Source organism: Cnephaeus nilssonii (assembly GCF_951640355.1).
Source record: "Cnephaeus nilssonii genome assembly, chromosome: 4".
In the NCBI taxonomy this organism is placed as follows: domain Eukaryota; kingdom Metazoa; phylum Chordata; class Mammalia; order Chiroptera; family Vespertilionidae; genus Cnephaeus; species Cnephaeus nilssonii.
In genome coordinates, this window is record NC_137075.1 from 81,537,102 (window position 1) to 81,549,623 (window position 12,522).

General features: G+C 37.0%; 1 protein-coding gene across 2 annotated transcripts in view; it reads left to right on the top strand.

The window, feature by feature from the left end:
* Nucleotides 1-12,522, top strand: part of GPHN (gephyrin) — a 422,394-nt gene that overhangs the window by 240,583 nt on the left and 169,289 nt on the right. For both annotated transcript variants that reach the window (XM_079768794.1, XM_079768793.1), the window contains exons 7-8: nt 1,987-2,259; nt 3,538-3,645. In XM_079768794.1, coding sequence (XP_079624920.1) covers nt 1,987-2,259; nt 3,538-3,645 — 381 coding nt within the window. The remainder of the gene's footprint in view (nt 1-1,986; nt 2,260-3,537; nt 3,646-12,522) is intronic.

The window sequence follows — 12,522 nt, forward strand, 5'->3', positions numbered from 1 at the left end:
CTACCATACTGTTGTCTGTGTCTATGAGATTTTGTTTGTTCATTTGTTGCTTTCAGTTTTATACCCCACATATGAGTGAACTCATTTGCTTCTTCACTTTTTCTGATTTATTTTGCTTAGCATGATATTCTCCAATTCTATCCTGCTAGGACAAGTCCCATTCTCTTATGAATTAATATAACTTTATTTGCTGTTTATTGCTTTAACCTACCTTTTTTCCTTTGGAAGCAGCTCTGAGGTTAGCAACTATATATTGGACAAGCCAAAATCTCAGCTTGGCTCAACCTCAGGATCCACCCCGATATTCTCCCTTATATTAATTTTAGCTAGCACAGATATCAGTAACCAAGGGACTGTATATGTACCTTGTTTCTTATGATTTTACATTTATTTATGCATCCAGTAACACAGCTCCTTACGAGTTGGATCTTGCATTTTGAAATTCCATTGCTAACTTTTATCTTCAATAACTAATCGCAGCACAGCTGCATCTCCTTTCTGTGAGTGACCTTGTGTTCATTCAGGCTTTAAAGAGTCATCATTCTTTACCCTCTCTTCCTTCCTCCTCCCAGATCACATGTTTCATGCATCACACTCATTCTAGTAAATCCCACTTCTAATACCAACTGTAAGGAGTTTTGACCAACTGCAAAAGTTAGCCAACTATAAGACTGCCCTCATTTCTGACACCAGTTGCAATTCAAAGGATTTCTAAAACCACCCTCAGTTTTAATGATTCATTAGAAGGACTCATAGAACTCACTGAGAACTGTTATACTCCTAGTTATATTGTATATTACATGGCAAGAATATAGATTGAAATCAGCCAAGGGAAGAAGCAGAAAGGGCAGAGTCTAAGAGAGGTACCAAATGAGGAACTCTGGTTATCCTCTTACCTACTCTCCATAATATGAGACATACAGACAGACTATTGCCAGCAAGGTATCCTGACTTTTTGCCTGTGGTGTCCAGAGTTTTTATTGGTACTTGATCACATATTTCCTGCAAAGCTGATATTTATCATAGTTTTTTCCAGAGGGAAGACTGGTGACTTTACTCTCTAGTTCCTTCCAGAGGCAAAACTAATAATGTTTCCTGAAGCCCTCATAATAAATCAGTGTTAGGCTGTCCAGTACCTAAAGCCCCCAAGCAAACGAATACATTTATATCATGCATGAAATTCCAAGGCACTAGAGATCACCTCTCAAAATCTGAAAGTAAAGGCCAAACCTCTCTTTGGTTAAGGTTAAATCCTTTACTATCCAATCTTTATCAGTAAAGTGATTGAGCCATGCAAAAAGAGATCAAAATATTGGGCATGCTTTCATGTATTCCAGTAACCCTCCATAAATTCAAGATACTTTTTTTACATCTTACATTTTAAGGTAAGTTACTTTAAATGTAAAAGAGACAGACCTCTGCCCAAACACATTCCCCAAACGTATCTGACCCTATGTTCTAAGGTTAACATTCTCACTTATTCTCTTTTTGGTGATACATTATTGGTAATAGTGGGCAGCTGAGCAGGAGACTGTATTGACTTGAATGCGGTGTTTTGTACAAACTTATATCTAATGTTGACTAGCTATACTTTATGATGGTAGTCAGAACTTTAGATCTCTGAATAAAATAGCTCAGTCTTCAATTGGTTTGTTAGTTCTAATGCCTGCTCTAATTAGAGAGGTAAAAACTGTTGTTGTTGTTGTTTTTTCCCATAATATATCCTTGAACCCCAAAGTGTATGAAAATTTTTGGTCAAAAAAATATTGTATGCTTATATAGTACTTTAGTTCCTCAGAGAATACTGTAATATATAACATTCTTACTTCCTTTTTCATATTACAACAATAATGCTTTAAATATGATTCATTCTTAAGATTGATGAAAAGAAATGCAAATCCAAAATCACAAATAAGTTTGATTGCTACCATTTTTTATGCCTATAAAAGTACTTCATCTTCATTTTTTTCTTCCTCTTGTACACAGGAATGCTTTCAGTTCATACTGCCAGCTCTACCTCATGCCATTGACCTTTTACGTGATGCCATTGTAAAAGTAAAGGAAGTGCATGATGAACTTGAAGATTTACCTTCCCCACCACCTCCTCTTTCTCCTCCTCCCACAACTAGCCCCCATAAACAGACAGAAGACAAAGGGGTTCAATGTGAAGAAGAGGAAGAAGAGAAGAAAGACAGTGGTGTTGCTTCAACAGAAGATAGTTCTTCATCACATATAACTGCAGCAGCCATTGCTGCCAAGGTAAGCCTGCTGAGAGAGACCCAACAATCTAAAGGACCCACAGGTAAATGTACTGATTTCATCCCTCTTTTCATCTCATCATTCCATAAGTTTAAAACCTCTTCAGTACAACCTTTAAAAAGATCTGAGATACTCATGACACTCCATAATGAAGAGTTCTTGAAAGCCTTGAAGCTTGTTCTGAATTCTAAGGCATTCAAGATACTGCTGTTACCTAGTGAAGTGAAAGTTGCAATGATAAACAATGTGATAAACAATATGACATTGAAGAACTTTTTGGAGATGTCATTTTTGTGTTATAATAAATATACAATGTTCATATATTCAAAACATCAATATTCACAATTTCTTAAAGGAACAACAAACTGAAGGTAGGAAACCTTAGATGATTCAAGAGATTAATTAGAAAAGTTAATAAAGATATTTTAATATAAGGATTTTCAGCAATTAACTAAACAGTTATTTAAATATAATGACAGATTACCATAGTGGTGTAGAGAGAAAATAGATATAAGGTATTTGCATTTTTAATCTAATAAAGTAATGTTATTAGGACAGTACCAACATATTAAAAACTCTGTTGGGGAAATGCAGGGAGTAGGGTACCATGAGGTACTTGAATAAATTTAGTCATTTTAAGTCACAGAACATCATTTACATTATTATCCATACCTAATATGCTTTACCCAGTGTGCTTTAAAAACTTCAAAAAGTAAAGTATCACTTCTGGGAATAATGATTGTTCATTGATTGAGAGCATAAGAGTAAAAACCTAATCACTATCTTAAGCAATTCCTAAAGTTTTATGGATTATCCAGATATTTTGCCTATGAGGATTGCATGAGAGGGTTTTTTGACAACATATAAAGGATCATAGAGATCCTTTTGAAGTGTACATTCAGACAGCCAGCAGGTGATGCTTTCACTGAAGATAGATGATTCTATCTTCAGATCAATTTAATGATCCATTAAGTTTTTACTTAAGGCTAGTATTTAAGTTGTATGTGAGGTTTGTTTTGTTTTAATGAAACTAATTGGTGAATAAGATACATTTAAAAATCAATGCATATTCTTTCTCTTTTACTCTTAATTAAAAGCGTAAAAAAATACCACCAATTCCAATCTTGAGAAAAAAAGCTTATAGCATTTGAAATCTAAGCTGATTTGACATTTCATTGTTCCATTTGTTTTCACCGTTTTTCCTTTCCAGTCATTTTGCTTGTGTAGTTTCATGTTTTCTTGTCACTATATTCATAGTTATTATGTGTTGTGCATTAGAAGCATCCATTCTACACCAGTCCTGCTGTTATCATGGCACATGGTGAGCAGCCCATCCCTGGTCTCATCAATTATTCCCATCATGCAACAGGCAGTGCAGATGAACGGGTAAGACAAAGAGGCTTTTGCATTAATGATTTTGCAAGCATACCACCTACCTCCTATCTTTGGAGGTAGGCTATAACATATTATGGAAGATGTGTTTTATTCAGAAGGACTTTCAGCAGTGCTTTCTTGTGAAAGTGTAAGTGCCACTGACTATATTTCATTGAAAAATTTAATTTAATAGAATTTCTCCTATACCTAAATTACTCTAATATCATTAAGATTCTGAAGTATGTGGTAATGAGCTTTCATTACATGACTTCCAAGAAATTCATTGCTCAGAAGTTCTTTTTTTCTTTAGCAGTTTTATCACATACCTTCAAATAAATTACCCTGCTTAATTAAAGTAATTTCTTTAAGAGGTTCAGCCTATGTCTTAAAATCTAAACAGATTGTTCAAGCTAATATTTCATTTTTATTAACCTTGGGGTTTTTTTGCTCATGATTTTTACATCTTATTTTCTTTTCCTTCACTGTGTTCTCATTACAACCATTTAAAGAGTTGAGTCTTGATACAAATTCTGAGATTTCTAATCTTTAGATAGAAACTTTCAAGGATACATATCACTTCTTTTAGTTTCTGGCTGAATGATAGTTTGCAAGAAATCCCAGACTAGGAAAGATTAAACTGATAAGTATAACTGACTAAGCAGTGATAATTTAGACTATGGCTGCAAATATATATATATATATATATATATATATATATATATATATATATATATATATATATATATATATGGTACACACACACTAGAGGCTCAATGCATGAAATTTGTGCAAGGGGCTCGGCCCTCTTAGCCCCGGCTTTATCCGGAAGGTCATGCTGTCCGGTCTAATTAGCATATTATGCTTTTATTATTAACATACATATATATATCCCTAATGTGGATATAAACTAAGAGGAAAAAAGAAGTACTGAAGTAAATTTTGGCTTTAAATATTTAGGGAGAACAAGCGCTCAGAATTTGAGGAAGAGGGTATGGAGGGGTGGGTGGGGAACTAGTAGTCTCTTGGGAGATACACTACCAAAATGAAGACTTTAATCTTTACATTCAACAAGCCCTACCTGGTTGGAAATAAACTTGAGTTAGTCAAAGGACAAGTAGAAAATTTGAATATTGATTATTAAAATTACTAATGAATTTCAGTTGACAACTAGCATGTGAATTCTCTAATATAGTTTTGTTATAAATTATAAATATTCAAAAATATATCAAACTTGAAGCAGGACTGTTTTTTGTATTCTCATCTTATAAAACAACCACAACTGTAATAATCATCCTGGTTTTCAAAATAAAGTATTTGGAAGTTTTATATTCATAACCAAAGTTTTAAGTTATTACAGTCTGAGTTTTATATTATTACACTGAAAATTATTTTAATGGCTCTTTGTTTTAAATTCTTTATTGTTGCAAGTATTACATATGTCCCCTATTTTCCCCTATTGACCCCTTCTGGCGTGGCTCCTTTTTTTTTTAGTAGTCCCAAGGATTGCACATACCTAGTACCATCCTAGATGCCTGGAAGAGAAAGTATTACATACAGTGGATTCCTTTTATTACTAGGATTTAATTCTCTGGAGAAATAGTTGAAAATGGCTATTTAAGTATTCTAACTGGATGGCCTCATATGGCATCACCAGGAACTTATTATTTATTAATTGATATTAATAATCCTTTGTAAGTAGTGGTTATGGTCTTTTGACAGATAATTCAGTTTTGTAAATAGACTTACACTTCCTTTGACAAATGATTATCAGAGCTATAAATCAAAGAGTATAATGTTCTATTTCTACAGACCTAACATCCATAGAAAAGAATGAAAAAGAAGAAATAGGTAACAGAAAATGATTAAAAGGAAGATTTTTAATGTTCTTAGTGCTCCTAAAGAAGTTGTGTTAACTCTGTGAATGCTTGTCTGGCACTAACTTCATCAATGAGCCTCAGTGGTTATGAATGCCCTGGTGTGGTGTCAATGTTTTAGATCTCTACATGAGACAGTCATTTGCAATATCTCTATGAACTATTTGGTGATTTTTACAAGCTTTACTAATGTAAAATTTAAAAATTAATTTTTAAAAGGGAGCATCTAATTACCTATTGAAGAGAAAAATCACAATTTTCCCTCAGCTGGTTCCAATTCTAAGGCATATGAAGTAGTGTGGAATAATGTAAATTATGCAACTTAAAATCAGAAAAACTAGATATAAGCCCTGACTTTACCACTTAACATTTGGGGCAAATTACTCAAGATTTAAGGTTCAGTTTCTCATCTATAATTTTAATAAGTAGAGATAGTCCTTATAAAGAAACACTCATATGAATATTTAAATTTTTACATTTATAAAAAAGATAGGTTATAGTCATACCATATATGTTTACTGTGTAGACAGAATCACAATGCGATATATATATACATATACATATACATATACATATACATATACATATACATATACATATATATATATATATATATATATATATATATATATATCCGATGTTCTTGTGGATTTTTGTATCACTTATTTTAATCTAAATTCAAGTCTTATACTTGTTAAATTTCATTTTGCACCCTGTCCGATGTGGCTTGGTTAGGCATCGCCCACTGCAAAGTTGCTGATTTGATTCCCAGTCAGGGCACATGCTTGGGTTGTGGGCTCGATCCCTGGTGGGGGACATGCGGAGGCAACCGATCAATGTTTTGCTCTCACACAGATGTTTCTCTCTTTCCCTCTCCCTTCACTTCTCTAAAAATCAATTAATTTTTTTAAATTTCATTTTGCTACATTCAACTGATGAGTCTAGCCTGAGATCATTTTTTAAATCTATATTGGCCATGAAGTATATTTCCTGTCTTTTCTAGCTCTGTCACCTACAGATATACTAGGTATTAACCATGCTTTCATGCAAGTCACTGATAGAACTCTTTTTTAGGATAGGCCATTGCACATACTACCAGCAACCCTATTGGCTATAACACTTAACCAGCTAACATATACTTTTCTTATAGTCATGAAAACCCACTTTATCAATTTTGTCCACAAGAATTTTATAAATGATTTGTCAGAAGATACCTACTGAATGCAAGATAGGTATGATAGCTTCGTTCTTTAGTAAAATTTCCATTATACTTAATCATAGCCTTTAAAGGATTAGTACGAAAGCTCTGGAAAGATATATGTTGTATATTTTCTGAAAGAACCCATTTAGGTATTCCTATGTCATCTGTTTTTATTATTCAGATCCTATATTGCACACTGAGATGTCTGTAAAGGTCTCTAAACAGAGAAGTTATTAGGAAAGTGTACACACGATAGAACTATCCACCAAGATTAACAAGGACTCCAAAAAGCCTTACCAGTGGAGATTGACAAATTATGGCTATAGAAGTCATACTTTTTCATATATGGCTGCTTTTGGAGACTGATTCCAATTATTATAAATTTGCTCACAAGCGACATAAAATTAAATCCAAATAATAGATCTTTTATTGTATTAGTCTTGCAACTTTTCTGTAAGCTTAACCATTTTTCAGAACAAAAAAATTTAAAGTGGTAAAAATAATGATTCAGAGGGTGAAATGTATGCTTACTTAACAATTTACCTTGCATCAAATACAAATGTGTACATTTTCACTATTGTTATTCTTACTGGCTTTTCAAAAGACTATGGAATTCAGAAAGAAAAATGATACTTTGGCTCTGTATTCTGATTTTGATGTATAACTTTCTATTTCTTCTTTTAGAAGTGTTCACCCTATCAATCAAATTAGCTTTAGGACAGTAAAAGCAACATAGATAGAATCAGCACAGTTCCTAAGAAAGTATGTATTCCCATTACAGTTTCTGTTAATGAAGAAAATTCTATTGTTTAATTGTATATCTACAGAGTTTACTATCAACTGGGACAAATTGTTTTCTCCCTGTAGTTGTGTAAGATAATAGGAATACAGATTAGTTCTCTAAAAGTAGGAATGTTATTTCTTTTGAAAGTGATTTGGCATTTCTCTTTCTCATTTTTTTTTCTCTCTTTCTCATTTTTTGCTGACTTAACCCACTATAAATTCTGCTTACTCTAGGTGGAATCTTGCTACTCCTTGGCAAGTCTTTGGCTTGTCCCTTATTGATTCCTTTATATACATTAATGAGATACAGACCTTCACCTTTTCCACCTCATTTCCCCTATTCTCTGTTCTTGCTCCTTTTTTTGTTTTTAATCCTCACCCTGACGATATGTTTTTATTGATTTTTAGAGAGAGGAAGGAAAAGAGAGAGAGAAACATCAATATGAGGGAGAAACGTCAACTGGTTGCCTCTTATTCACGCCCCGACTGGGGATCAAACCCACAACCTAATAAGTATGTGCCCTGACCAGGAATTGAACCTGCCACCTTTTGGCGAACAGGACGACACTCCAACCAACTGAGCCACTTGACCAGGACAACTCTTGCTTCTTGTTATCTTAAAGTAAAGACCATCAGGGCTAAACATTTTTTCTTTTTGCTTAAACTATATTTTTAGTTAATACTTTCTTCATTTCTATCTCAAAGAGAGATTGTAATTTTCAAAGTTAATGACTGCTTTTACTGTTTTTTTTTATTAAAGAAATAATGATTATCAACTGCAAGCAAGATACTGTGATCATTCCTTTATCTTTCCCTAGTTGTTAAGTATGTTGACCACTTCTCATTTTTGAAACTATATCTTGCATTGGTTTTCTTTACTAAAATGTTTTTAATTGTAAGCTATACATAAATACATTTTCCTTATTAAAAAGTAAAAATGAAACATTAATAAAATTAACATGCATTTGAACCACACTCTTATTTCATTCTCATTTGTCTTCATATTTCCCCAGAAGTAAACCTTTTTTAATCATTGAGCAGGGAATTCTTCAAAACTTTTTTATACAAATGTAGTAAATAAAATCCTAATAGTCTGTAAGTGATGTGTTGTGTATTTGTGTGTTTGTGTAATTGAAAGAGGAAGAGAGATAATTGATAGGCTGCTTCTAAAATTGTATGCACTGTCAATGGCAAGGGCCAAAAATAACCAAGATACTCTTGAATAAGTAAAAGAACAAAGTGAGGAAACCTACTCTATAAATATCAAAACATAAAATGAAATAAAGTAATCCTGATACAAAATATAAATGAACACAAAAATGAAAACTACAAACCAATATCCCTTATAAATATAGATGCAAGCATCCTAAACAAGATACTAGGAAATTGAATCCAACAGCATATTAAAATGATTATAAACCATGACCATATAAAATTTATTCCATGGATATAAACAACATCCTATATAATAAAGAGGTAATATGCAAATTGACTGTCATTCCAATACACAAGATGGCGGCCCCCATGTGGTCAAAGATGGCCGCCCCCATGTGGACACAAGTTGGCCAGCAGGGGATGGCAGTTGGGGGCGACCAGGCCTGCAGGGGAGGGCAGTTAGGGGCAACCAGGCCTGCAGGGGAGGGCAGTTGGGGGGGACCAGGCCTGCAGGGGAGGGTAGTTGGGGGCAATGAGGCCTGCAGGGGAGGGCAGTTGGGGGGTACCAGGCTGGCAGGGGAGGGCAGTTAGGGGCAATCGGGCCGGCAGGTGATTAGTTAGGCATTGATCAGGCTGTCATCAGAGTGGTTAGGGGGTGATCAGGCTGGCTGGCAGAAGTGGTTAGGGACAATCAGGCAGGCAGGCAGGTGAGCGGTTGGGAGCTAGCAATCCTGGATTGTGAGAGGGATGTCCGACTGCCCGTTTAGGCCCTATCCCACTGGGCCTAAACAGGCAGTCAGACATCCCTCGAGGGGTCCCAGATTGGAGAGGGTGTAGGCTGAGCTGAGGGACACACACCCCATACCTGAATTTCGTGCACCAGGCCTCTAGTAAGAAATATAATCACTGTATTACGATGCAGTAACCAAAGAAAAAAATCCACATGATTATCTCAATTGATGTAGAAAAAGCATTTTACCAGTAAGAAAACCAGGAAGAGAAGGCAACTTTCCCAACCTGATTAACCTTTTGCACTCCATGTCGAGTGCAAATTACTCTTTGAATGTAGCAATAATTTGAAATATAAAAAAACCCAAATAAATAAGTTTGTATGAAAAGAAACTCCAGTTTTTTATTCTACTGCCGCACTTTGTAAAATCTGGGGTATTTAAAAAATTAAATCCCGAGTAAAATAAAGGAATCGAGAAAAAAGCAAGTGAGTGCAAAGGGTTAAAGGGCATCTATAAAAAAAACCCATAGCTAACATCCTACTTAATGATGAAAGATTGAAACCTCCCCCCTAAGATAAGGATCAAGGATGTCTGCTCTCAACACTTTTTTTCAACATTGTACTGGAAGTTCAAGCCAGGGAAATTAGGCAAGGAAAAGAAATAAAAGGAATCCAATTTAAAAAGGAAGAAGTAAAACTATTAGAGCTAATAAATTCAGCAAAGTTGCAGGATAAATGAAGAGCCCACAAAAATCCTATCAAATAAAAGAGTAATATGCAAATTGATTGTCACTCCAACACAAGATGGCTGCCCCCATGTGGACACAAGATGGCTGCCGCAAGATGACCAGCAGGGGAGGGCAGTTGGGAGGGACCAGGCCTGCAAGGGAGGGCAGTTGGGGGTGATCAAGCCTGCAGAGGAGGGCAGTTAGGGGTGAACAGGCTAGCAGAGGAGGGAAGTTGGGGGCGACCGAGCCTGCAGGGAAGGGCAGTTGTGGGGGACCCAGGCCTGCAGGGGAGAGAAGTTGGGGGGGACCAGGCCTGCAAGGGAGGGCAGTTGGGGGGGACCAGGTCTGCAGGGGAGGGCAGTTAGGGGTGACCAGGCCTGCAGGGGAGGGCAGTTAGGGGTGACCAGGCCAGCAGAGGAGGGAAGTTGGGGGCAACCGGGCCTGCAGGGAAGGGCAGTTGGGGGGGACCCAGGCCTGCAGGGGAGAGCAGTTGGGGGGACCAGGCCTGTAAGGGAGGGCAGTTAGGGGTGACCAGGTCTGCAGGGAAGGGCAGTTAGGGGCAATCAGGGGAGTGGTTAGGGGATGATCAGACTGGCAGGCAGAAGTGGTTAGGGGCAATCAGGAAGGCAGGCAGGCGAGCAGTTGGGAGCCAGCAGTCCTGGATTGTGAGCAGGATCGCAGATTGGAGAGGGTACAGGCTGGGCTGAGGGACACCCCCCCCCCCCCCATGCACTAATTTCATGCACCTGGCCTCTAATCAGTATATAAATAGATTTTATATACTGACATTAAAAATTTTTTTTAAAATTAAATAAAAAAACCCATTTACAATAGCATCAAAGAGAGTGAACACTGAAAATTACAAAACATAAAAAGACATAAATAAATGGGAAAACATATTGCTAAGATGGCAATACTTACTACCCAAAGGGATCTACAAATTTAATGGACTTGAGTCTTTTTCTTTCACCAGGTTAGGGAAGTTTTCAGTCATTATTTCTTCAAATAAGTTCTTGATCCCTTGCTCTCTGTCTTCTCCTTCTCATACTCAGATGATACAGATGTTGTTGCAGTTGATGTTGTTCCAGAGATCCCTTAAACTATCCTTATTATTTAAAATTATGTTTTTCTTTTTGCTGCTCTGATTGGGTGTTTTCTACTACCTTGTCTTTTAAATCATTGATTCAATCCACTGCTTCATCTAATCTGTTGATTTCTTCTAGTATATCCTTCATTTCATTTTTTGTATTCATTTCTAACTTTTTTCTTTTTATGGTTTATATGCCCTTTTTTATGCCGTTGAAGTTCTTCCTTGAGCATTCTTATAACCATTGTTTTATCTGGTAGTTTGCTTGCCTCCATTTAATTTAATTCTTTTTCTGGAGATTCTCCCTGTTCTCTCATTTGGCACATGTTTCTTTGTCTCCCCATTTTTGCTGTGTCTCTGTGTTTGTTTTACATATAGATAGATTTCTGTGTCTCTCATACTTCGTAGAGTGACCTTATGTAGTAGTTGTCTGGAGGGCCCATTGGCACAGACTCCTCAGTCACCTGAGCCTGGTACTCCAGGTGCACCCATTTGGGCTGTGTGTACCCTCCTGTTATAGTTGAGCCTAATTGCTGTTGGCATGTCATTAGAAGGAATGGACCCACAGGGTGATCAGCTAGGAGGACTGGCCATGACTATAGCAAAGGAGTTGCTTGCAAGGGCCTACCCCATAGAGAAGAACTTGCTTCAGTAGGGTTCTGGTGACCAACATATTCACTCATTGAGTGTATGACTTATAGAGGTGGTTGGGTGGTGCTCCAGCCTGGTTTGAATCTGGCTACAGGGTACACTGGCTCTAGGGCCTCCCTTGAGGTCCAGACCAAGGTCAGCTGCTGCCTGTGCCCTGCCAAGGGCCATCCTTAAAGCAATCTGCAGCTGGCTGCTACTTGTGCTGGTCTTGGTGGTGCCCAGGAGAGGCCAAGCTGTGAACAGAGTCTGGCTACCACTAGTGCTGAGCCTGGGGCCACTTAGCAAGAGATACAGGGCATGTCAAAGCCAGATACTGCTTGTTTGGGGTTTATTAACCTTTGAAAGAATTTAGGAAGTCTGTAGCATGAACCAAGACAGGCCATTTGTAATGAAAAGCCACAAGTTGGGTGGGGCCAGGTCTCGGGATCACCAGAAGAAGATGAACAGTGTTAATCAGGTTGATGGAAAATCAGATATGGTGCCCATGTGCATCTGCAGTGGGGAGGGCTCTGCAAGGAACAATAGTTTCTGCCAGAGCTTCTACCTGGGAGAAAGCTGCCCCACCAGCCCTCACCTTAATGCCATATTAATTCATTTCCTTCCCCCATATCCTTGGCACCTTTCAAGTTGCTGCCTCTGTGCTGGAGCTCAGAGGAAGTGAGTCCAAGTAAATCTGTGCA